The sequence below is a fragment of the Anabas testudineus genome, chromosome 3 (assembly GCF_900324465.2).
Source record: "Anabas testudineus chromosome 3, fAnaTes1.2, whole genome shotgun sequence".
Taxonomy (NCBI): Eukaryota; Metazoa; Chordata; class Actinopteri; order Anabantiformes; family Anabantidae; genus Anabas; species Anabas testudineus.
In genome coordinates, this window is record NC_046612.1 from 26,997,370 (window position 1) to 27,024,535 (window position 27,166).

General features: G+C 41.1%; 1 protein-coding gene across 2 annotated transcripts in view; it reads left to right on the forward strand.

Moving 5' to 3' along the window:
- il16 (interleukin 16) overlaps positions 1-27,166 on the forward strand; it is a 43,020-nt gene that overhangs the window by 2,766 nt on the left and 13,088 nt on the right. The window contains exons 2-18 of one of the 2 annotated variants that reach the window (XM_026378984.1): positions 4,837-5,080; positions 5,213-5,483; positions 8,548-8,672; positions 10,285-10,402; positions 12,153-12,296; positions 12,467-12,572; positions 13,812-13,957; positions 14,346-14,456; positions 14,665-14,779; positions 15,241-15,314; positions 15,801-16,047; positions 16,355-16,472; positions 16,684-16,816; positions 20,570-20,657; positions 21,765-21,988; positions 22,192-22,329; positions 22,688-22,837. In XM_026378984.1, coding sequence (XP_026234769.1) covers positions 4,837-5,080; positions 5,213-5,483; positions 8,548-8,672; positions 10,285-10,402; positions 12,153-12,296; positions 12,467-12,572; positions 13,812-13,957; positions 14,346-14,456; positions 14,665-14,779; positions 15,241-15,314; positions 15,801-16,047; positions 16,355-16,472; positions 16,684-16,816; positions 20,570-20,657; positions 21,765-21,988; positions 22,192-22,329; positions 22,688-22,837 — 2,552 coding nt within the window. The remainder of the gene's footprint in view (positions 1-4,836; positions 5,081-5,212; positions 5,484-8,547; positions 8,673-10,284; positions 10,403-12,152; positions 12,297-12,466; positions 12,573-13,811; positions 13,958-14,345; positions 14,457-14,664; positions 14,780-15,240; positions 15,315-15,800; positions 16,048-16,354; positions 16,473-16,683; positions 16,817-20,569; positions 20,658-21,764; positions 21,989-22,191; positions 22,330-22,687; positions 22,838-27,166) is intronic. The other variant, XM_026378985.1, reaches the window with a different exon arrangement.

Sequence of the window (27,166 nt, forward strand, 5' to 3'; positions counted from 1 at the left end):
AAGTCCACAAAACACATGTAGACTGGATGGGCGAAGTCCCATGAACCCTCGAGCACCCTAGCAAGCGTATGGAGCTGGTCCAGTGTTCCACGGCCAGGACGAAAACCGCATTGTTCCTCCTGGATCCGAGGTTCGACTAGCGGCCTAATTCTCCTCTCCAGCACTCTGGAATAGACTTTCCCAGGGAGGCTGAGGAGTGTGATCCCCCTATAGTTGGAACACACCCTCCGGTCCCCCTTTTTAAAAAGAGGAACCACCACCCCGGTCTGCCAGTCCAGAGGTACTGTCCCCGATCTCCACGCGATGCTGCAAAGGCGTGTCAACCAAGACAGCCCTACAACATCCAGAGACTTAAGGTACTCAGGGCGAATTTCATCCACCCCTGGTGCCTTGCCACCGAGGAGCTTACTGACTACCTCGGTGACTTCGACCAGGGAAATGGACGAATGAACCTCCGAGTCCCCAGCCTCTGCTTCCTCAACAGAAGGCGTGACGACGGGGTTGAGGAGAACCTCAAAGTATTCCTTCCACCGTCCTACAACGTCCCCAGTCGAAGTCAGCAACTCCCCCCCTCCACTGTAAACAGTGTTGGCAGGAAACTGCTTTCCCCTTCTGAGGCGCCGGACGGTTTGCCAGAATTTCCTTGAGGCAGAACGATAGTCCTCCTCCATGGCCTCGCTGAACTTTTCCCAGGTCCGAGTTTTTTGCCTCTGCGACCGCGCGGGCTGCGGCACGTTTGGCCTGCCGATACCCATCAGACACCCTTATGCTTGAACATGGTGTTCGTTATGGACAAGCTGTGACTAGCACAGAAGTCCAATAACAAAATCAAAATCAGATCAGGGAGGCCGTTCCTCCCAATCACGCCCCTCCAGGTATCACTGTCATTGCCCACGTGGGCGTTGAAATCCCCCAGTAGGACGACAGAGTCCCCAGTCGGAGCACCTTCCAGTACCCCTTCCAGAGACCCTATGAAAGCTGGGTACTCTACACCACTATTTGGCCCGTAGGCACAAACAACGGTGAGAGACCTATCCCCTACCCGAAGGCGCAGGGAAACAACTCTCTCATCCACCGGGGAAAACTCCAACACATGGCAGCTGAGCTGGGGGGCTATAAGCAAGCCCACCCCTGCCCGCCGCCTCTCACCATGGGCAACTCCAGAGTAGAAGAGAGTCCAACCTCTCTCAAGGAGTTGTGTTCCAGAGCCCAGACTGTGTGTGGAAGTGAGCCCGACTATCTCTAGCCGGTACCGCTCAACCTCCAACACAAGTTCAGGCTCCTTTCCACCCAGTGAGGTGACATTCCATGTCCCAATTGCCAGATTTGTCCAGGGATTAGGTTGTCGAGGCACCTCCACACGGCTGCCACCCAATCCACACTGCACCGACCCCTTATGCGCCTTCCTGCGGGTGGTGGGCCTACGGGAAGGCGGTCCCACGTCGCTCATTCTGGCTGCGCCCGGCCGGGTCCCGTGGGAGAGATCCCAGCCACCAGGCGCTCGTCTACATGCCCCAACCCCGGGCCTTGCTCCAGGGTGGGGCCCCGGTGACGCCAATCCGGGCGACGTATCCGACCTTGATTTTTCACTCGTCATAAGGGGTTTATGAACTGCTCTTAGTCTGGCCCGTCGCCTAGGACCTGTTTGCCTTGGGAGACCCTACCAGGGGCTTAAGCACCCGGCAACATAGCTCCTAGGGTCATTCGGGCACGCAAACCCCTCCACCACAGTAAGGTGGCAGTTCAGGGAGGGGATCTAAAAGAACATCACAAAGAAAAGTTGATAAAAAAGATTAAGAGTTGACCATAAGAAAAAGTTAACAAAAATGGCATTTGAATTGATAGAGGAGAAAGCTCAGTGTATCAGTAGAGGTCCCCCAGCAGACTAGCCTATATCAGCATAACTAAGAGATGGTTCAGAGTCACCTGATCCATCTCTAACTATAAGCTTTATAAAAAATTCTGGAATTTTTCTGAATTCTGAGGTGTACAGGGTGAAGAGGAATGGAGACTGAACTGTCCCCTGTGGAGCACCTGTGCTACAGAACACAGTGTCAGACACACAGTTCTACAGGCGGACATACTGTGGGCAGTTGGTGAGCTAGTCTATGGTCCACAAAATCAGGGGAGTGTCAACCTGCACGTTTTTTAAATTCTCTCCCAGCAGTGCAGGACGGACGATATTAAATGCACTGGAGGACAAAAAAAACATAACCCCCAGGCCTCTCTAGGTGTGTGTAGGTGCAAATGTAGGATGGACTTATCCATCCTACATTTAAGTTGGGGTTGGTAACCAAATTAGAGGGGGTCAAGTGAGAGTTTGAACAGAGATCGGATGCACTGCAGAATCAGCCTCTCAAAAACCTTTCCTAATATGTGACATCAGGGCCACTGATCTGTAGTCAAAAGGACACTGGGAGATGGCTTCTTATTCATGGGAACTAAGCACATCTTGTTCCCACCTAAGAGGAGCCCTCTCCAAATGCAGGTTGAAAATATGTTTTAGAACACTACATAGCTGGGGTGCACAGGCCTTTAGCACCATTAGGCTGATTCCATCTGGCCCTGCAGCCTGCACCTCCCTGGTGTTGTTATGCTGAAGGCTTTGTTCCAGTTTCCTCCTGTAAGCCTCCTTTCCCTCCCTGATCCTGACAGACAGCAATCTGTGAACCTTCTTCGCTGCCTCTCTGTCACCTGATCTGAATGCCTTCTTTTTGTCATTCAGAATAATGTCCTCGGTGACCCAGTACCATTCAAACCTCAGACAGCTGCAGCTCCTCCCAATAGTGGGAAACATTCCATTCACAAGGAGTGGGACAGCAATTGCTTGCTTGCTGTAATTGCCTCAAAAGCTTGTGCAACAAAATATTAAAGTAAGGGTGCCATTATTTTTGTCCAGGCAAGTTTCATTAGTTTGTTTTTAGAAGCTTGTTAAACTACAATTCAAAAGCAATGTTTGATTTTCATGAGTAAATTTCTACTTATTGATAGTTTTGTCTGTTTCAAGTGATTTCAGTGACCATTTGGGGTTTTTCCTTTTTTAACAGGAGGATACCAACAATTTTGTCCACATCTACATAGGCCCCAAAAGTCTGAGACCAATGTGAAATCAGTAAATAATCATATAGTTTGAGCATTGTGATTACGTAAAATGCAAAAAATAATGATTTCAGTTCATTACTATACATTACTATGTAGCACTGTAATAGTGGGAAACATTCCAGTGGCATCAGTACTAAGTGAAAGATTCAGAAAACAAACATAATGTAACATAAAAGTAACATAATGACTATTAAGTAAATAAGTAAGTATTTAAAAATGTAAAAACATATTCTGATATGCTTCAATCGTTGGTTTATAGAGGCCTGCTCACAATAATTTCCATCTTACTACTAGAAATGTTCCCAAGGTGCTGGTATACAAATTGAGAGCTTATCAGTCTGTGAAAGGAGCAAGTGGGGAAGAGAAAGAGATGGAGACTGTGGAGCTTATAGGCCTCAAGCATAGAGATCCATGTCTCTGTTTCCTGTCTAGCTGGCCAACACAACAGTAGACTAATGCTCTATAATTACTAACACATTCACAGGATTCACCGGTTAAAGTCTTTCTTTAACCACATTACATATTTATATTACATTATTTGAGTATTAAGATATCTGTTCGCCTATTTTGGCTTTTTTTTATTATACTTCTATTTATTTTTGAATTACTGTAGTTGTTTTAGTAGTTGAGATGTAGATATAACCAGGTATGGACTTCAGTAAGCTTCCTTGCAGTCTGCACTTTATAGTGTTGACAGTTTGAAGATGTCTATTATATTCCACCTGAAGGTCTTGATAGTCACATAGTCAGTATGTGGGCTGACACATCACTGTATCAGCTGCACTGAGCACTGCAGTCTTAAGACAACAGCCCACATGAGTACTAGAACTGTAATATGAAGAATATTAGAATAATATAAAACTGTAAATACACTGTCAATGTTCTGTGCATAAATGTATTTAAAATGACATAGGCCTTGAAGATCAGGGTTGGGAACACCTTATCTAGAAGGCTGCAGCAACATTGCAATAATGAAAATACACCAACACACACATAAAATTAAAATTATTGATAGGTTAGCATAATTATCATCATAATTTGATTTGTTTAGATTAGCTTAGCATGTCTAGAAGAGGCGGAAAACAGACATGTGCACCCCTTTTTTAAAGCCTCATATACCTGCCGATCACAGAAGCATCAGCTTGACATCCATGTGAAGAAGTGTTCAAAACATCCTGAGCCAGGATCTGAGTGTGAGGGGGCTGGGAGAGAAGGTAGCTAGATAATGATGTCAGGCCAACAGCATTATGAGTTTCAGTTGAAGAGCATCAGCACATTGTTTACTAAGTGTTCATGGCAATTGAGAGAGGCCATCTATGCAAGCATGTATAATGCATCCTAGGGCCATCTAATAGTGCTCTCTGGAGTGTGAAGACATGTGAAGACCATCATTCACTAAATCCCATTAATGGGACCAGTAGACCCAGGCTAACAGCATTATCTGTTCTTACATAGTATGGACATTAAAACATAGATTGAGCTGAGAGTTAGCTTCTGCTACCTCGGTGGTGGCTTTTTCTCTTTGTGTGGAGAAACAGTGTATTTCTCCCAACACTAGTCTGACTAAACTGCAGTCATGAGAACCGAGGAAAATTTAGAATTTTCTTTAAAGCAGGGAAAGAAAAGCACTTTTATCTCTGCTATTCTCCACAATTGCCCGAGCAGTTTCTCAGAACACTTACACACACTGATGCAGTCAGACTGCCCTAACTCAATTTTCTAATTGCCCTCTAGAGCGTCCCTCTCCATTAGGCTTCGGGTCGACTGGGAAGAGTGTGTTGGTTCCTGAGCTCTCAGCACACACACATACACACACACTCGCAGCCATGCCTCAGAGATACTCCCACCAGAGAAGAAAAGCCAGCACAGCGGCTGCTAGGAGGATGGAGAGGAGACGCAGGGACCAAGGAAAAAGCAGCAACAATAACCCAGCCAACAGCCACAGCCACTGCTCCAAGAAGTTGGCCATGCTCTCCAGGTACAAACACCAAGGACCTTTCAATTTTCAGCATGAACCTTTAAGGCAGCATTGTTCCAGTCTTTCCAGTCTCACGTGCTTACCATATAAGTAATTTAATGCCTCAAACTGACCTCCACTCACTCTGTCCAGGTCCCTTATCCTGTGTCACTCTAAGACTAATGACGAGTGTCTAGAAGAAAGGCATGCTGAGGAAAGGTCAGATGGGTGCCGGACATGGAGTCCAACCTGGAAGACAGATGCGACTACTAGGGATCAAACTGGGTACAGAGCTACAGAGAATGGACAATGGAAGACGACTCAGCATTCAAACCTGGAGAAAAGAGGAGGCAGTGAGGCCAATAATCAGACCACAATTCTCAGAGAAAATAAAAGGAGCGTAAGGAGGTCCTTCAGCATCAAGGTATGACTGCTTTTCAGTTCTACCCAGCAAGCTATCAAATTTTTGTTGTTTTATTAATTGATTTCTATATTATGCCTGCTATAGTGACATGGCTGTCTGTAGCAGTGGTTAGTCAGTCAGTGAAACTGAAATAACTAAAAAACTAATCAATGAGTTCAAATAAATGCAGTTATTCATAGTCCCCACTATTCCCTTATTATATTCTGATTAATCTCTAGACTGTGTCAACAGAGTAACTAGAAGACTTTTGCAAGGCTACAGGCTCACACAATACAGGTACGACTCAGCTTTTGAAAGTACTAAAGAGATGTGGTACACAAGTGTGTCTTAAACCAACAGTCTGGTATCACTGAACACTGAAACAGGTTTTCCTCCTTTTCATACAAAACTTTAAGAGATCCCTCTAAAAGGTTGTTTTTACAATAGCAATGTGAGCTGAAATCGACAGTTTTTCATCTGTACAAATATGTATTAGTTAATTTGGCTTCAGCAAATTAGTTACATTAATACATTGTGTGCAATATGTACAAACTTCCTTATTTTGTTACTTACCTTTGACTGAAAGTCTGAAGAAGGAGTTTTATACTAAAAATACTTAACTTAGGATGACATCCCTACCTCAGTCAGCTGAGGAGTAATATTAGCTTATGGTACACAATTGAATACATTACCAACACACTGATTAACAAATTTGATTACATGTTCTCTTTTTGTTATAGAAACTTTCACAGATTTGTGTTGTGTGTTTTTGACAGTTTACATTTTGTAAAGTGCCTAATCAACACCTTCAGCTGTCTCTGTCTCTGTCGGCCCCTGTTTATCACTTCTGCCTTTTCACTTGATTTTCCTTGTGGCCATTCAGAAAAACTGCTGCATACATTTCATTCAAATGTGATCAGAAGTATCTTAGAGAAACTAGTTCTGATGTCCTGTAATGATGACGTGACACAGGCGTGTTTAGAAATGTAGCAGAATCAATCTGCCACACTTACTCATGATCACAGAGGCTGCTTCCATAGCCTGCCATTATGAGATTAGTCAGATAATAATTCACAGTTCTTAGTCACTGTTAAATATGTGTTTCCATGCATTCCACAGTAGAAAGTTTTAGAACAACAGTGACATTCTGATGCATTATTTTAAAATTATAATACAAGGATGACATTAGACTTTCAGATGTATTACTATGTGGACAACATGCTCCCACTTTGCTACTGTATGGACCAGTGGGTGTGTTTTTTGTCCAAATGTAATGATAATCACGATCACATGCCTTGTGTTGGTGTGGTAGACTAAGTGCTGTGGCTGGCCTGAATGTCAAGCATTCAAACAAAGACTGTGTTTGTCCTGTGCAGTTTTAGCAGTTTAGCCTAATAACACATGGCCCCAGTCTCAAACAGGGTTCAATCCTCACTATACCTACTGAAAATAAGTAACTACTATAGAGTATGTTGGTGAAGATTCTCAGACGTCCAGGTAAAGTTATCTGGAAGTTGAGTCATGGCAACTGGACTTCCTTCTTGTTAGGTTCAAACGTTTTAGGAGTTGAGAGCTTTCTTCTCCACTTCTTTCATATATAGGTTGGCTACAATGGGTGGCACTGGAGAACCAATGGCACAGCCATGTCTTTGTTTGTCATCTCTGTACGTGAAGTAGGTGGTGTTAAGGCACAGGTCCAGGAGCAAACAGATCTGGTCTGGGCTAAGATTGCTTTTTGTGATAAGTGAGTGGTCGTCATCCAGTCTTTTCTTTATAGATGTTAAGGCATCTGTAGTGGGGTTGCTCATGAAAAGGGAAGTGATATCAAAGGATACCATGGCTTCATTAGTATCCAGTTTCAGGTCCCTGGGTCTCTCTGTGCTAAGATGAGAGACCCATGGAACATCACATGACTTGATGTTCCATGGGTCCAACTAGTGGAGCCAACAGTGGCCAGGTATTTGGAAATGTAAGATAGCGAGTTAATGCTGCTGACTATGGGTGTGAGAGGGACTCATTCTTAGTGTATCTTCACCTAATAAGCCAATGCAGGCCAATGGGTGAAGTGAAACCAGACCTGGAGTACAAATTTGTGGGCTCTAACTAGCTTCAGACTAAGAAACGAAGACGAAGAAACTACTGGATGAGTAGCAAAACATTTCAACCTAACAAGAAGGAAGTCCAGTTACCATAACTCAACTTCCAGATACTATAGAGTAGTAGTAGTTTTAAACTACCATTGTTTTTGATTGTGCTCACTAGTCAGAACGTTTTTCAGGTTTCCTGTATCTGCTGCAAATTTTGATCTTTAGTTAGCCAATCTAACTACAATCTTTAATGAATGCAGATTGAGGCAATTGCCTGCTATTTTGAACAACAAAAGATGCTGCAACCTCTGTCACAGTGGTGCTTTGAGTGGCGAAACTGTGGATCTAGTTTACAATGGTCACTACGAATCTTAACTTAATATGTGAGCATGGTAACATTCATAATGTTTTCAGCCATATTATTCGGGTTCGGCCAATCCAGCTAATGGTTCTGTATTTCAGTTTGATAGTCCAAACAATCTCTACAACTATACAATCCTGATTAATATGTTACTGCTAATAGCAAATAGGCTGCTAAACAATCCTAACTGAAGCTGAGCTCAACGACAATTTAATGGAGCAGTGTTTTCCATTGGGGCAAATTCATGCCAGGTTGAGCATCAGTCATTCTTAATCACCTTCTAGACAGAAACAATTTTATATATGTGTAATTTGGTCAAATTCTTTACAGTCCAACAGAGGATCATTATATCAAGTCTGTAAGGGCAAGAGTTGTGTTGTTCGAAAGAGTCTGTGTTATATCATTTAACAATCTGGTCACATACTGTTCCCTTTAGGGTCATATATGGCTTCGCCGCATAAACCTAACCTCCCACACTACAGCACAATTCATGCATGTATAAAGCCTTCATGCTGTTTTTTTTTTTTTCTTCTTTTCTAGGCTTTCACATCACTCTTGCTCTGTAGCTACTAATGTAGAGGTTTCCTTATACTTGTTCAATGTGTGTGTGTGTATGTATATTTGTGTGTTGTTATAGGAAAGTAGTATCTGGAAGATGTGTGTAGCCACAGGGCCCACTGAGGAGGTGTGTGGACCACAAATTGCTGATAACAGTGCCCAGACAAATGTGGAGTCAGGGAGGAATGGAGGAAACCTACACAGGTAATAAAAAACAATACTAACTCTAAATGCAAAGGCAAATGCTGGAAAATTGTGCACAAGAAAGAAATTTCATACTCCACAGCAGTTAGGGTATGGATATACAGTACCTATAAGAAAGTATTCACACCGTTGGATGTTTCACCCTTTTATTGACATTATAAATCAATCACGGTCAATAAAAGTTGCCAAATAAATAGGTTTTTAATGTCATAGTGAAAACAGGTTTCTACAAATAATGTGTTTGCATTAATATTCACCACCTTTAAAATGACTGACCTAATCCAACAGAAGTCCAAATATTTGGTACTAGTAGTCCCACAGTTAGTGAAATGGGGATCACCTGAGTGCAGTGAATGCGTCTCAAGTGATAAAAGTATAAAGACACTTGTGTCTGAAAGGTCCAGTCACTGTTTAATCATGGTTTTTTGGCTAAAACTACACCATGAAGACAAAATAACACTTTCAGTAACTCAAAGACCAGGTCATTGAAAAGCATAAGTCAGGGGATGGATACAAAAAAATGTCCACAGCACTGAACATCCCCCAGAGTTCAGTGAAAAATATCACCAAGAAATGAAAGGAATATGGCACGTGTCTAAATCTGCCTAGAACAGACCGTCCACACAAACTGAGTGACCGTGCAAGAAGGAGAAGGGGAAAGGACACTAACAAACTGATGACTACTCTGAGGAAGTTACAAGCTTCAGCAACTGAGATAGGAGAAACTGTACATACGACAACGGTTGCAAAGAAAAATTGCATAAAATTCCAGTGCCTAGATGTGCAAGTCTAATTGAGACCTATCCACACAGACTCCATGCTGTGTTTGCAGCCAAAGGTGCATCTTCTAAATACTGACCTGCATGGAGGTGGATATTAATCCAAACACTGATTTCACCTTACATACTTTTATTTAATTGACATTACTTTGTTGAAACCCATTTTTACTTTGACATTAATCTGGTATTTTGAGCATTGCATTTACTAACACATTTTAAGTTTGGTAACAAGGAGTAGTGGATTCTACTTGACTGCAGTGTATCTCCAGTGTGCTAAAATAACTAGGGACACAGTGTCCCATAGAGCTTTAGGGATATCCACAAAAACACATTTAGCTGAGTGACTGTCCCTCCTCAGTGTCTATTTTTAAAAAACTTATTTTAAAAACAATATTTTATATTGTGCATTGCTACATCCATGTTTGCTAGTTTTTGGTTCTACGCTGCTGCCTTTACTGACATTTCTGCATTTTATTGTGCATTATTACTACTAGCTCCCAGTGTTAGAAAACATGAAAGTAGTTACAGGAGTTTGTTTTGTGAAGCCCCTGTGAATACATATGTAGGATAAAACCTAAACTGACCATCAGAGGAACATTACACACACAATGCTCCACTAGCACTGCAAATAATAATCTGTTACATCAGAAAACACTTGCTGCAATGTGGTTTTTAGTTTAAAAGACCAAATCTATTTGACTTTTAGATAGTCTGGGCATGAATCCTGTATCAGCTAGCTCTAGTGATGTGTATGTTTGAATGAGTCATCCAGTTTTTGAAGATGACTTTTGGACTTCTTGGTTTTCAGCTGTGTCTGTGTGTTTTCTCTTCAGAGGCTGCAGCTTCCTGAGCCCAGACAAGCTGGCACCCTTTAACGGACAGCTTCTAAATGGCAGTGCTTGGATGGAGGGGGAGGGAATGAGGAGCATTCACATTAAAACCTATAGTGAGGTAATAGCAGATGGCACACAAAGTGGACTATTGTATTTGTTCCTCTTTTAATAATGCTTAAAAAAGATCATTCTCTCCTAGTATGCAGGATTTTTGCATTTTGCTTAGATTTATAGTTATAGAGGTTGTTACATTATAAGATTGATACATATCAGGGACTGAATTTTGAAAAGTCTGCGGCACACAATGTTGAATATTTTTTTTTCATCGGTTTGTGTCCTGTAAATAGTTTTTCAAAAGAAATTCTAAAGCTTTATAAGGTTAATAAGATATTTTTGTTGAGGCTATGCAGGGCATGCTTAAAGGTATTTAGGATAGATTAAATTAAGAGACAGTCAAGCCAGCAGCCCAAGTCCTGGATTCACAAACACACTTTCGTTAATGTTGGAGAAAGATTGTGGTCTTGTTAATGGTAACATTAACAACGTCTATTGTTTGTGTAAATTTTTTCTACATGAAACAATACCATCTTAGCCAATACTCTTTATGTGGATGAAAGTCTCATTTACACACATAATTATAGTGAAAAATAGTAAAGCTGTGTATTAGCTTCAGTATTTCTAGTACTCACCTGTACAATGTGCTAATTGAAAGTCAGATTGAATTTAAATACAATGTATAGATCATATCTTGACTTATATAGAATAACAAATCAAAATACATTTCTTAATTATCAGTGGCATAGACCATGATCTACTGTGTCAACCCACAGGCCAAAAGACAAAAAGATCAGATTAGCCTACATAACTAGACAAAGCATCCAGAGACTGTTGAGAACACTGACAGTTTAGCTACTGTAAGTCTTCAAGTAGGCGTGGAATTTTTCTCATGCTGCAATCCATTCCCAGTCTTCCTACACACATTCAGACAAAAAGTTCCATGGACAAAATAAGAATTTGAATTTAGTCAACAAAACAGATTTTAAGACATGACATGGAGTCCAGAAAATCTGAAATCCAGACTGTGAGAGTGAAAGAAGTTGATATGTTCTGATTTAATGGACTAAGCAGGGACATAGAAAAGTTTGGGAATCTCACTCATGGAAATTCAGAGTAAAGTTATGTAATTTTCAGGTCCTTGGTAAAGTATTAAGAATATAAAATGCTGTGGTAAGAAAACAGATTCAGTTAGGTAATAGCTGTATACAGTGAAGAAGAAGGAACAGGAGTGTGTTTTCATTGCCCCTGAATGGCACCAGGGCTTTATATGAGGGTATATTTTAGGATTTGGTACACTGGTTGCTTTCCTGGTGGACAGTGTAACACCTTATCCTCCTGCCAAGTCATTTTAAGTCACTTTTAAGAGGCTGGCGAAATGGAAGAGAAAGTGCAGTAGGAAAGAATGTCTAATATATAACAGTTGGGTTTAGCTGATTGTCTCACTTTTCTTTCTTCTCTCTCTGTTATGTTGCACTGGCATATTATACTATACCCTCTTCTACTACCTACCTAGTCTACTCTATTCACAATATTAGACCAAAATATACTTTGTGACTTTATTGTACAGTTTCATTGTACGCTTGTGCTGATAAACTGGATTTATAACCTCAGTAGACACAATAATCTAAGAATGATTGTCCATGTGCATTTAGTACAGAGAGGACTTTATGAATTAATAAATGAGGTAAAGGTAAAATAAATTGTAAAGATATGATCTGTCTTTGGTGCAGCTTCCTGACCAGCTCAATCAATCAGCTGCTGGGATGGACAAGCAGTTTGTGTGTCTCATGCTGGTGTGTTTTGTACTTTAGGACATTTCCACATGTGAAGAAATCCTTCATTCACACAGTCTAACTACAAGCCCACAGCATCTGGCTCTCATTTCCCCACCTGATTCTTTATTGATGTCTTCATACACAGATGAAGATATTATGGCAAATAACAACCATCTGAAGGTAAATTAATCTTTTTTTAAAAAAAGGTTATTATGCTTGTTTGCATTTTTACTAACACAAAATGTTTGTCCGAAACTTTGGATCTTTATTTTTATGAGTCCTTTTGACCTGTGTGTGTATATGTGTGTATGCTTGTGTGTGTGTGTGTGTTTTTGTGTGGATGTGTGCAGTTACCCATCCCAGAGGTAAATGAAGAGAGATGCTGGGAAACAGAGAAAACTAAGCAGAGTCCACCAGGACAGATGGCCAGCGCTAGGACACGCTCCAATTCAACTAGTGGGTATCATTCAGCTTTTAATACGAGAAATAATTACCTAAAATTGGAGTCAGAGATCATAAACAATAAAGGTGTCATCATGGGTGATTAAATTAGGGGTAATGGATCAGTGCTACGAATGTTGTGTAAAAAAGAATTCCTAAGATGTAGAGCAGTGCAGTACTGAAGGCTCCATTGTGTCAAATGAGCATGAGTGTGAGAAGACCCAGTGTGGAGCAATCTTTGCAGTTGTAATAGCTCTGAAAAGTATGTGAACCTTTTAGAATTTCATAGTTTTCTGCATTAATTTGTCATAAAATGTGCTCTGATCTTTAAGTCAAGAGTATTAACAAATAATAATAATGTGTAAAAATAATCTGCCTAAAATAATAACACAAAAAATGAATTCTGATCTTTCATGTCTTCATTGAGAACAACCATAAAAACATCATAGTGTTAGTGAAAAAAGAATGCGACCCCTTGTAATCACAAAAAAAGTTAACAGGAGTCAGGCATTAGCATACCTGGAAGAAAATAATTTTGAAGGTGTGGACTAGAGCTACTTTGACTGACAAAAAACACTCAAAATTTTTGAGTTTGCTCCACACAAGAAGAAATAGTGAGCCATGCCTCGCCAAAAGAATTGTTGATTTACATTAAGGTAGAAAGGATTACAAAGTGATGTCAAGGACTTTAGAAATTCACCAGTGTACCGCAAATCTCTAGTGGGTGGCCAGTCAAAATGACCCTAAGGGCACAATAAACACTCTTTAATGAGGCAAAGAAACAGTGACAGCCAATAGCCAATAGTCAAATCAATAAAGACATTAAGACATAAGTTCAGAATCTTTTTGTGTTATTATTTTAGGCACATTATATTTGGTAATACTCTTGACCACCAAACATTTAAAGTAAAGTAGTGAGGTAGTAGCTTTGGTATACAGTGTAATTAGATGTATAATTGTTTGTATTATGCTGGTCATGCTGTGTGGTATTAAATACAACAACAACATCAACCACAACAAAAATAATAATAATAATGACATATTTTGTGGGGAAATTGTGGTTGGACAGCTGTAGTACATATTGGTGCTACTACAGGGTTTTGGTGTCTTCGCACGTAGCCAGGAAGAACTGGAAATCAAACACGAACACGAAGGTTTGGAGACATCTGCTCTATCAAATGAGTTACTGCCACCCCAAAGAAAGAGAAATTCATTTTCATCTTGTTCATTTTCTGATAATACTGTATCTAAAAGCAGGTGTTCATCCTTACTGGATTGGGGATCTGGACAGCATTATCATGAAGACCCCTGAGCTGAACACTAGTCATTCCCATGGTGGTTTATATGGAAACAGAAAGTCTCTGTCCCAGCAGCTGGAGTTTCCTCAGACCACTGCACAGGTATTTCAGGCTATCTGACATTACAACTGAACCAGATCTTTTGACATTAGCTAATTAATGTGATTTTGAGGATTGCAATTTACTGAATGTATTGCCTTGTCTTATATAAATCAATATAGAATAGTTTGTTAGATTTTACAATGTCAGAAAAACAAAAAAAGTCTGAAGTGAAAACCAGTTACCCAGTGAGAAACATCATTATGAAAATAGAAACAGTGAAAGGACATGAATTACTGATACTTTTCAAAAATACTTTGACGAGAAACAAATGTTTTTAAAAATTTGATCATGTCAGCAACAAAATCGTATCACTTAGCCAGCAGCAAATGGCAAAAGTAAACTGCAATGTGTGTCTTTTTTACTCCTTCTCCACTTCTCTTCTGTTCAGCCCGTGCATCGTCCTTCCCGCTCTCTCAGCTCTGCCCAGCTGGTTCACTCCTGTAGCAACGTTCAAGCTTTTATCATCTGTAACATTGTACTGATGAAGGGCCACGGAAAGGCAGGTTTTTTCAGAGCTGTTAACTACATCTCCACACATGGTTTGCTCTTAAACATCTTCACATGGTCTGAGCACACTCCTTCAGCTATCGCTTTTTATGTTGTTCTTTTGATTTTAATTCTGACTAAATCAATGATTGTACTACTAAAAAAACAGATGTTAATGCTGATGCTACTGGTGTTAATATTGTTTCTGCTGCTGCTTCAAGGGTCTGGGCTTCAGTATAGTGGGAGGGAGGGACAGCATGTATGGACCAATGGGCATCTATGTCAAGACCATTTTCCCTGGAGGGGCAGCAGCTGCTGATGGAAGGCTGCAGGAGGGTGAGGAGAAATTGGAATATGAAAGCTTATGTACAAACTGTTTTTTTCCCTGGCATTTTTGAAGAATGTAAAAGTGACTTGTCCCAGCTATACTGTACTTTTATTAGCTGCAGAACAAAAATACAGAAGGAAATATATTTAAAGTCACTAAAGGCACTAAAACCATCCAATATCTGAATGCAGTGTTGTTGGACGCTACCATCCATCAAGGATAAAATTCTTTAAATATTCAAAATCACACAATGAGTTACTCTAGATTGAAATAACGATGTGGCACTTCACTGGAGCAAGGTCATCCATTGTTTCAAAAAATACAATTATCACTTTTTGCTGAAGTCAAGTTTTATATTAGATTTAGATTTTGATTAAAAATGGCATTAGATTTAAAACACAGCAGTGTCAGTGTAAAGCTGATTTTCTCAAGCTGTAAAGTGACAAAATCTGTTTCTGTGTCTGCACAGGTGATGAGATCCTGGAACTGAACGGAGAGTCACTACATGGCCTGACTCATGATGAAGCTCTGCACAAGTTCAAAGTAAGGAAAATACTTCGTCTCAGCTCAGAGGTGTGTAATTAGTAAGACTCTGAAGAGAGGTTTAGCCTTTACCAGGTGAAGTGAACAGAAAATCAAGGTGAAAGGAATCAATAGAGACACAAAATGTGTGAGATTCAATGTGGATTGGATTCGGGTTTAAATAGAATTAAACTGCTTAAATTTCTTTAACAAAATTACTTACTCACTGTTCATGTAAACGTCCATAGTTACTTTGGTTGTGTAAAGCTGCTTTGCAACAATGACAATTGTTAAAAGCGCTATACAAATGAAATTGAATTGAATTGAACTTACAGAGTTCGCGTGGGCATTAATAAGCTATGTCCAAAGCAGGAAACTAAGTATAGAAGTACCATAAAAAAAGAAGTCTGACACAACACCAAAACATCCCAGACTACTTTCATCCAGCCAACATTTCTACAAGTATGCAGCGTTGACATGAACTATGAAATGTGTTTTAAAATACAGCAAATCAAGAAGGGCCTGCTGACTCTGGTGGTGAGGACCAGCCTACGTGTGGGGGCACTGTGTGGTCAGGTGCAGGTAGCTCAGCTGTGCAGGTCGCGCTCCCTCAGCTCCACTACAGGCATGGCCAGGGTCAGCGCTGACATGGGAGACTACAACTGCCTGAACACCTACAGTAACACGCTGAGCATCTCGGGCGAGCCTGTTAAACCCAGAGACCGTGTCATGATGGAGATCGTCCTGCAGAAAGGTCAGCCTCTGAGGACAGCAGCAACACTGTGGTTCACAATTCTGACAGCTGATTAGTCAGTGAAGTCTAGTCTAGTTTCATACACCAAACATTGCCTCTTACAGTTCTGAGGTAGTAATGAGATTCATCTGTTTATAAACAGAATCTTTAATATTTAGGGGACTAAAGGAGTAGTTGTGCAAAAAATGACATTTAAGCATGTGTTAGTTTCCTTAGAGACTGTTTTACCTGTACTTTTTTAGTGTGTACTAAGAGTTTTTTGAATTAATGTTGTAATGATAATAAAGCTTCATTTGTGATTTCAAAGAGGCAGGGGTTGGTCTGGGTATTGGACTGTGCTGTGTTCCTTCTGGTGACGGATGCCCTGGGATCTACATCCACACTTTATCTCCTGGATCCGTAGCACACATGGATGGTAGATTGCGGTAAGGAGAGATGTAGACAAAGAGACAATTAGAGAGTTCTAAATTGCCAACTGTTATAACATGGATGTAATAGAATGTGAATAGTACAGAAAAAAAAGAACTGTATGTGTTCACATTATACTATACAATATGCTTGACATCATTTATGCCAGTATACAGCTGAGTTTCTCATGTTTCCTTTCTCTTCTGAACTTATTCTCTCTACATTTAGGTGTGGGGATGAGATCATGGAGATCAACGATACTGTGGTTTACAACATGGCGCTCAATGACGTCTACACAGTCCTGAGCCAGTGCACACCAGGTCCAGTCCACATCATCATCAGTCGCCACCCTGACCCTAAGGTATGCACCTCCTCTTATTTAATAACCTGCTGTAAATTTACCGGGCAAAGCCTGTGCTTGCTCAGTGTTAATGTTGCTTCTTGGGTTCAACTGCAGGCCCCTGTGCCTTTTAGCCCTGTGTTCTGGCTGGGTTCATCAGCCTAAACTACAAATGGTAAATGTTCTGCACTTATATAGCGCTTTTCTACCTAGCTGGTATTCAAAGTGCTTTACATTGCGTCTCATTCACCCAATCACACACCGATGGCAGAGCTGCTATGCAGCTGATCTGACTCACCAGGGGCAACTTGGGGTTCAGTATCTTGCCCAAGGACACTTTGGCATGTGACGTGGCAGCCGGGAATCAAATCACCAATCCTGTGATTGGCAGATCACCATGAACCACATACAGAATAATCCAGAATTAGATTAATGTTGTTGTTTAAAATGGCTGTTGTTTTAAAATGGCTATATCAACCAGATTCTCCAAAAATAACTATATAACAATAAGGCTATGATCAGGATTTAAAGAAAAGGATTTTCTAATTTTTCCATCATATTCTGTTATATTTTCCTGACTGTTATCCCTACCTGATGTCCGATAACTGTTTCAGATGAAGGAATCCCTTTATTTTAATGGACTTATTGCAAGTCAAGCAAAAGACGTTCGATCAAGTTCAAGTCTGGGCTGTGGCTGGACCACTCAAGGACATTCACAGAGTTGTTGCATAGCCAGAGTTGTTGTTTTGTTTTTCTGAAACATTCTCCCTTTTTCACAGAGAAATGCTGAAAAGCTTTCAGAAGGACCATCTGGTTCTTGGTCACCTCCCTGACTAAAGCCCTTCTCTCTTGGTTGCTCAGTTTGGCCAGTCGGCCTACTCTAGGTAGAGTCCTGGTGGTTTCAAACGTCTTCCACTCATGGATGATGAAGGCCACTCTGCTTTATGGGACCTCCAATGTTACAGAATTTTTTCTATACTCTTCCCTACATCTATGCCTTGATAGAATCCTGTCTCTGAGGTCTACAGACAATTCCTTGGCCTTTATGGCTCGGTTTGTGCTCGGACATGTACTGTTACACATTAACAGCAGTTACACTCTACAAAAACACTCATTGGCTCAACCAGCTGCTGCTCCTCAAAGTCAAAAACCAGTTCTGTTTGTTATTGTGTACCATCCTCCTGTCCCTTACTCTGACTTTTGTCCTGAATTCTCAGACTTTCCATCTCATTTAGTTCTTAGTGCAGATAAAGTCATTATAGTGGGTGACTTTAATATCCATGTAGATGTTGATGATAAGTGCCTCAACACTGCATTTAATTCACTATTAGACTCCATTGGTTTCACCCAAAATGTAAATAAACCCACTCACTGTTTTAACCACACCCTTGATCTTTTTCTGACATACGGTGTTGAAATTGATCAGTTAACTGTTTCTATCAGTTTTCCCCCAAAACCCTCTTTTATCTGACTATTTTTTAATTACATTTGAATTTACAGTACCAGAATTTACTACAACTACGGATAAGATTCACTACAGTAGGTGTTTATGTGAAAATACTGTTGACAAATTTAGACAACATGTCTCTTAGATCCCATCCCAACTAGACTCCTCAAAGCTGTCTTACCTTTGATCAGCACGTCCATATTACATCAGATCAATCTGTCCTTACTAAAAAGCCTTTTGAGGTTACTGTAATCAAACCTCTACGCAAAAAGCCCACTCTTGGCTCAGGGGTTTTAACAAATTAATATTTTATTAAATAAAAATAAAATTCTTGAAAAGGTCATTTTAAAGCAATTATTTGATCACCTGCGCAAGAATAACTTGTATGAAGATTTTGAATCAGGATTAACAGAAACAGCACTACAGCACAACAGAGGTTACTAACAAACTTCCATTAGCATCAGACAATGGACTACTCTCTATACTCGTCTTGTTAGATCTTAGTGCTGCATTCGACACTATAGATCACAAAATTTTATAACACAGACTGGAACATGTCATTGTGGTTAAAGGAACAGCACTAAAGTGGTTTAAATTGTATCTATTGATGTATCTATCTATCTCAGATAGATTTTAGTTTGTACACGTTAATGATGAGTCTTCCATGCACAAAAGTTAGTTACGGAGTTCCACAAGGTTTTGTTCGATTCTTTTCACTTTCTATATGTCCCCCTTAAGCAATATTATTAGAAAACACTCTACAAATTTTCATTGCTATGCAGATGATAACCAGGTTTATTTATCTGTTAAACCAGAAGAAACTAATCAATTAATCAAACTTCAAGCATGCTTAAAAGACATAAATGCCTGGATGTCCTCCAATTTCCTTCTCCTAATTTCAGCCAAGAGAGATGTTATTTTGTTTGTTCCTAAAAATGGATGTCCAAAGACATTATGTCTAATCACATTCTTACCTAGATGACTTAGCATTGGCTGCAGTTCTTTTCTCTCTCCTCTTTCAAATCACCCTAACTGGTCAAGGCAGAAGGCCCCTCACCCTGAACCTGGTTCTGCTGGAGGTTTCTTGAAGTTTCTGGAGTTTTTCCTCTCCACTGTTGCCTAAAGCTTGCTCAAATGGGATTGTTGGGTTTTCTATATAATTTTTTATATATTAAATAATTATAGTTTGTAAGGCCTTAAACCTTAAACTGTAAAGTGCCTTGAGATGACTTTTGTTGTGATTTGGCGTTATACAAATAAAATAGGATAGAATTGAGTTTAAATAACTGTAGGACCTTATACAGACAGGTGTATGGCTTTCCAAATCATGTCCAGTGAACTGTATTTCCCACAGGTCGACTTCAGTCAAGTTGGACCAGAGCACCAGAGCTCAATTTTGAGTGTCATAGCAAAGTCTGTGAATACATTTGGTGTCATCAAGTGAAACCTACAGCTGTGCAACCTACCAGTTCAACAGAGTAACACCTTGAAATGTACTGACAGATTCATTTTGGTTATTATATTTTATGTGATGTCACCTGTCTGAGATGAAGAGCTCTTGGAAAAGAAAGTCCCTTACTTTCTCTCTGTTGCCTTTGACACTGTTTCTACTACTTTAGTTTTTCAAAAGCTTCTCTAGGACAATACACACCGTGCTCCATTACCGGCTAGGTACTGTATCCATCTTAGGTTTGAATTACTTCTGTTCTTGTGCTGTTACTCAGGTCTAGGTCTAGACAGTAACAATATTGTGGTTACTGTCACTATTCCAAGTCGGTTGCCTGATATGTTTTTTGCTGGGCCTTGCATTGAATTTCAATTTCTTAAAAAACTGAATTTTACCCTTATTTTACCTTTTTTTCCCAAAACAAACAATGTGTTAGTCCATCTCTCTGTTTGTAGCAGTAGGACCCTTGTGTGGGACAGAGTCCAATTAAACTGTGTGTTGATGATAGTGAGAGAACATGTCAGTGGGTCACTCATGTCTTATTAATAGTGTTATGGTTGAAATACACAGACAAGCCTTGTTAGTGTGAACGAAAAAAAAAAAATACAATAAAATAAATTTTTTCAAGAAATTACTGGACTCAAACATACTGATATAGAAATACTATTTTACCTGAACATTCTGTCAGTAGAAGCTTTTCATACCATGGGTTTTAAGTCTAAAATGAAATCTTCTCTTTACACACATTCTTCTGAAGACTTTCACACTGTCATAAGTCACTGTTTCTGTGTAGCAAGTTTGTGAGCTGCTCTGAGCATGAGCACACTGTGTTCGTGCTGTAATGCTGCTATTCCCATCATGTTCACTCTGCGTGCCACAGGTGTCAGAGCAGCAGCTGAATGACGCCATCACTTTGGCAGTGGAAAACAGCAAACTGAGAAAAGATAAGAGCCAGTGGAGCATGGATGGTAAATATTTATTTATTCTTTATTAATTTCCCTCAAACCTATATACAAAACCAGGGTCACAGCTGGGCTGGAACTTCTATTCCACTTCTTTTCATGTATTTATCTTTCACGTGTTCTCTCTATGTTTGTCTTGAATGCTTCTTTTCATTCTTAAGTGTCCTTTTCCTCACCCTTCATTTACTATATGTTGCCATAGTAATCTTACAGCTTAAATCCTGCTTAATTCTTCATAGTTGGATGCTGTGACTTTTCTGATTAGTTTATTTATCATACATAGTTATACTATAGTAGTATAGATAGTTATACTCATAATAATAATAAATGTGTGCTGCAATTGCAATCGGGGACAGCTGTGTAAAATAAATAGTAGTTTCTTGTGTTCACTCTCTAAAAACCCTAACCCTGCATTTCGGAAGTTTGCTTACTGCCTGTTACACATTTGCATGTCATGAAAATCTTGATGACGTAATGTCATGCATATTTCAGCACACACCTATGATATCGACATCCTCTTCATTTACATGGTTACACACATGTGATTAATGTGTTTTGCTCTGTAGCTATGTCATTACATGACCTGAGTGACATAATCACAGTTATTTTCTTACACTTCCAAATACGCTACAAAAGACAACTGCAACAGTTTCATAGTTCTAGTAAGGAGAAAAATATTTCTAATTGTTAAATCAGTTAAGTCATCTTAAATGCCCCCTTTAGGTTTGACAAATATAACCACAGACACCAATTACACTTATTTCTCAGTACAAATCCTGTTCCTATTTTTAAAATGCTATCAGTGGCACACTAATCAGTGCTGAACAAGCTCATTAAATTAGGGACATTCATATTTTTAATAATATTCCTTTATTTTGTGATTTAAGTTAAAACATGGCTAAAGGTGAATCAATTCATTGTGATGTCAGGCTCAGTTTATTTAAAACACAAATGTTTTAAAGCCTTCATTTACCCTCACTACATGTGAGTCAATACATTTTAGTTAACCTGAAGTCAACCATAAATCACACTGATCAGCAACAAGCTTTATCATTTAATTGTAGTTTTCTAATCACTCATGATATGTTTAGAATCTCTATTTTTCATTCCCAGGCCTGCGTAGACCAGAGTCTTGCTCTCACAGTCGACACAGGTGTGAGCGTTGTCTGGGGAGGAGCTTCAGTCAGCTGATGGCTCGAAGAGTGCAGAAAACCATGACCCGCTCCTGCAGCGACAACACCAACAGTCACCACCACAACCGCTGCCTCACCATCCACAACCTCCACAACACACACCATAACCCATCAGGACGCGTTCACAGCTTAGACACACCCAAGGTAACCAAACATGCTGCAGCTCTATGGAGAGTGCTAAAACTTATACCACAGTTTATAGGATCAGTATTCTAAAAGCTACTGTACAACTAACCACTGCCACAGGTATTACCATTGTTCCTGTTTAAAATGTGTCTAAATCAATTTTCAATTTTGAAAATTGATTGTTGATTGTTATGCTCATCTTATCTTATCGTGTCCTGTAGTCTATGACAGAGATGTGGTCCGACAACAGACAGTCAGTGCCTGTGTATCCTGATGAAGACTATAACATCCCATACAACTCTTCTGTTGCCAACATTTCCAGTCAGCTGGCTCTGGATTTGGCCTTCAGGGGCAACAAGGTACTACGTCCACAGATTCATTCATCTTTCCATCTATTCTGTAATCCTGGTGTTTTTGTTTGAATTCAATACTGGGTTTTTGGGGGACAGAGATGGTTTTAAGAAAATTTTTTGCCCAATTATACGTGGATCACTAAGACAAAGGAAAGGTTTCAAGAGTCAACAGAGGCCCTCTGTCCTCTGACAAAAGTTGACATCATTGCAGCCTTCACTCAAAAGAATAGTTTAATGTCTGAGGAGCATTTCCTCTACAAATGTACTATATTATTGCAATGACAGCAGATCATTTGCTCTGTGTCTGTGTGTGTGTGTGTGTGTGTGTGTGTGTGTGTGTGTGTGTGTGTGTGTGTGTCTGCAGTCCAACCTCAGAGTGCGTGCTGCTCCACACCGGTACTGCTGGCCTCAAGATGTGACCAGCGAGGATGGTTATAATGGCGACTCCAGTGGCTCCAGCAGAGGATCCCCAGTGAGAGAAGGACTGGAGCCATCATCACACACAAGCTGCCAGGTACAGTACAACCCTCTAAACACACAGCTGGCAAACATCACAGGAACACCACTTCCCATGTGGGAGACTGGGTTCAAATCCCATCTGTAGCCTACCTCCAGTAGGGATCCTTAGGCAAGACCTCCTTACGCCTAACCTATCCTTGTAAGTTGCTTTGGATAAAAGCATTTGCTTTTTATCTATATATATATATATATATAAATTACATAGATACATTCTTACACACACATATACATATATATACATACATACATATATATATATATATATATATATATATATATATATATATATATATATATATATATATATATATATATATATATATATATATATATATATATATGTCAGTACTGTCTGATACTGCTAATAGTACCAGTGCCCATATAAGGAAGCTGTCAACTGTATCTCATTAAGACGTGTTGCCATTTCTACTCTGACTTCTGTCTTCAAAAGGGAAGAGAAGGCGAGGTGGCTGATATCCGCTCACAGCTATGTCATTTAGTTGATGTGTGATGATTGTACTGCTCATGATACTAATCATGTTCCCCTAAATTTACTAACCTTGCTCATTCGAAATAAAATAACATGCAACATGCTCCTCTCCTTCCACTGTCTGCAGTTGTTCAGCAGTATTTACAAGGCCTTACGAAAGATCCTGAGGTTACTCTTACGGACTGTATGTGAAATAATGTGGCTTTCAGTGTTTTGCTAGTGAAAGCATGTGGAATGCCTGTTGGTTTTTATGATTTCTTGGAATGCTAAGTTGAAAAATCAGTTATAGGCAGCACAGGATTTGTTGTATGTCATTTTATAATTTTTTGTTTCAGTGATGTGCTTTTCTATATGTACATTGTTATTACTCTGTAGTACTGCAACCAGCATAAGAGTTTACAAGTTGTAACTAAAAGTTTTAGTGCTTTATAGTTATACATCTTGCAAACATGCACATATAAAAATAACAAACAAAGAAACAAAAAGAGTATGAATCGTATGAATCTTTTAATCATTGGGAGATTATTTATTAGCATTGCCTTCACTGTTAAATAAAAGTTTACTCAAGTGTGTGCAGCTTTTTCAGGTACTCCGGAATAAGTACTTGCTCTAGCTTTTGCACACTATGGTCTTAAGCAGGGGTCACTAACAGGTGGGCCGCGGTCAGCGGACCCAGAGCTACAGACCCAACTGAACATTTTGATTCCAAATCTAGCGGGACACCTTAATTTTAATTGGCGCAGCTATTGTGATCTTTACAATAGTTATTTTGTGGAAGCGAGAACGCATTGACCATTTGAATGTGAGTTAAGCCGTCCCACGTGACTTCACTTAGCCAATCGATTCTGTGGATCACAGGCGGTAAAATTAACGACTTAATAGTAGATGAGAGAAAGTTGGTGTTGGAAAGAATTAATAAAGAAAAACGGTGATAACAGAGAGACAGAAAGGGGGGATACAGACGACAGAGAGGAGAGAGATACAGACGACAGAGAGGAGAGAGATACAGACGACAGAGAGGAGAGAGATACAGACGACAGAGAGGAATGGTAAATGGTCTGCACTAATATAGCGCTTTTCTACCTAGCTGGTACTTAAAGTGCTTTACACTGCTTCTCATTCACACACATTCACACAGCTACTATGCAATTGACCTAACTCACCGGGGGCAACTAGGGGTTCAATATGTTGCCCAAGAACACTTTGGGATGTGACAGGGCAGCCAGGAATCAAACCACCAATCCTGTGACTGGCAGTCAACTGCGCTACCTATTGAGCCACAGCCACCCCAAGCCAGAGCCACTCCATAGGAGAGAGACAGACGACAGAGAGGAGAGATACAGACGACAGAGAGGAGAGAGACAGACGACAGGGAGGAGAGAGGGAGAGAGACAGACGACAAAGACGAGTGAGAATTCAAAACCCTTTATTACAAAATATTCAGAGTAAATAAACCGACAAATAAAAACGTGCCACGGACCAAAACATCATAAACATGACATCAAACAACACAAGATAAATAAACACATCAATAAATAGAGGGTTCAGCCTCTGGTGAAAATAAACTAATCCCTCAAGAACAGTGTTAAACACAAGGTCGTCCTCCACCACAGAGCAGAGGACATCGTCGTAGCACCACTGCTGAACAAAACCCAGCAGATTGTTCATGAACTTATAGAACTTAAAATCCAGCCACAATCGGGCACAGAGGTGACCTCCTGACCCTCGGCCTTCCTGGTCTTGTAAATTGCAAGTTTGGCCTGGCCGGACAAGAAGTTCAGCAGTTGCCACTTCGTGTTATCTGCTCTGCGGTACCCAGCCCCAATGATAAAAACAGTCGTGGTCCAAGTTTCACTAAAACCTTCAAAAAGCACAGTCAACAACTCAAACAGCTCACGCAGCCGGTCACAGTCCATAAAACAGTGGAAAACAGTCTCCGGTAGACCACAGTGCACACAGGCGCAGGAAACCTCCGGATTGATCCTGCTGGTGAATGAATTCACTGCGATTGCCCCAGTGCAAGATCCGCCACTGAAGATCTCCAGTTCTCTTGTTCAGGGGGGGCTTATAGAGAACCCTCCATGTCGGGTGTAGACCAACGGCGTGGGACAGCCTCCTCCTCCACACTGTGTCCACCCTGACCCCCAGCTGGACTCTATTCAACTCCACGACACAGCAGGCGTCTTCCCCGTGATGGTGTAGAGGTCAAAGCACCTGGTCGAGTCTCTAAAGTCCAAAGTAAAACCAAGTTCTCCACGCCACTGCAGTAATCCTGCAGCATCCGTCATTCATCAGCAGACAGTCTAGACAGGACCAGTCCCAAAATCCTCTCTGAAACCCGGGCTGATCTCAGACCCAAAGCCGAGGCCACGGCCAGTGCGTTTCCCAGGTCAGGACCAGCCACGTGAACCAGGCGCATCAGCGTTGTCAGGCCAGAAGAGAGCAAAGCAGAGTGGAACCATCGTGGACGTCCAACCGGGCCGCGCATAGCAGGGGCTCAGCCAGGAGCCGGTACAGGGAGACAGAAGGCTCCAGCCTCCTCCACCACAACAGTCGCCAGGACCGAAAAACACTCCGATAAAATACAGGTAAAACCGAAACATCACAACTAGTGGAGTCCATTAGAAACAGCGCAGAGTCCAGGTGAAGTGTGCCAGCGGTCTGTAGAATGGCAGAGGCCACGGGTCTCCAGACCACATCCTCAGGTCCAGAGAGAAACCTTTGGACAAACTGCAGTCTGAAAGCGGACACTCTGCTGGACAAGTGGATCAGACCTTGACCGCCTTGATCCTTGGGTAAAAACAAAACACACTGTGGCACCGAGTGAAGCTGGTCCCAGAAAAAATTCACAACGATGGACTGAACCCACCTGTTGATCTTCTTTGAGAAGATCAACAGGAGGGTCCACACAGGCCAGGCGGTGCCAGAGCCCACTGGCCACCAAGTTGTTGATCACCAGAGCCCTCCCCCTGTACGACATCTGTGGCAGTAACCACCTCCACTTTTGTAACCTCCCCTCCACCTTCTCCACAACACCAGACCAGTTCCAATTCATACTCTCCTCATTCCCCAATTGCACACCCATGTATTTAAACCCCCCCCTCTGCCAGGTGAGACCCCCCGGTAGAGTGGGAAGCCCACTCCTCCAGCCGCGGACAGCCAACGCTGCACTTTTGTGCCAGTTGACCTTAGCAGATGAGACAGTGCTAAAAGCCGTTACTATGTTTTCTAAAGTACGGATCTCTGTTTGTGACTTAACGAGAACAACAATATCCTCTGAATAGGCCGACAGCACAGGGTGGGCCGTACAATTGGGTAAAACCAAACCACTAATGGAGGACCGGACCTGACATAAAAGAGGCTCTATGGACAGGGCGTACGGCATCCCTGAGAGCGAGCAGCCCTGTCTGATGCCTCGTCGCACTTTAAAAGGAGCGCTCAGCTCACCATTGACCTTCAGTACACTCTCAATGTCCTGGTACAGAACCTTGATCATAGCAATCAAACCAGGGCTGAGACCAAACCTCCTAAGTTCTCCGCTTAGCTTTCAGCAACAACACCGAGCAGATCTTGCCCCAGCTCAGGCCAAAAAGCCTTGAAGAACTCAACCGAGAGACCATCGAGCCCAGGAGCCCGCCCTCCCTTCATACTCAGGACCAGCCACGTGAACCAGTCGCATCAGCGTTGTCAGGCCAGAAGAGAGCAAAGCAGAGTGGAGCCATCGTGGACGTCCAACCGGGCCGCGCATAGCAGGGGCTCAGCCAGGAGCCAGTACAGGGAGACAGAAGGCTCCAGCCTCCTCCACCCTAACAGTCGCCAGGACTGAAAAACACT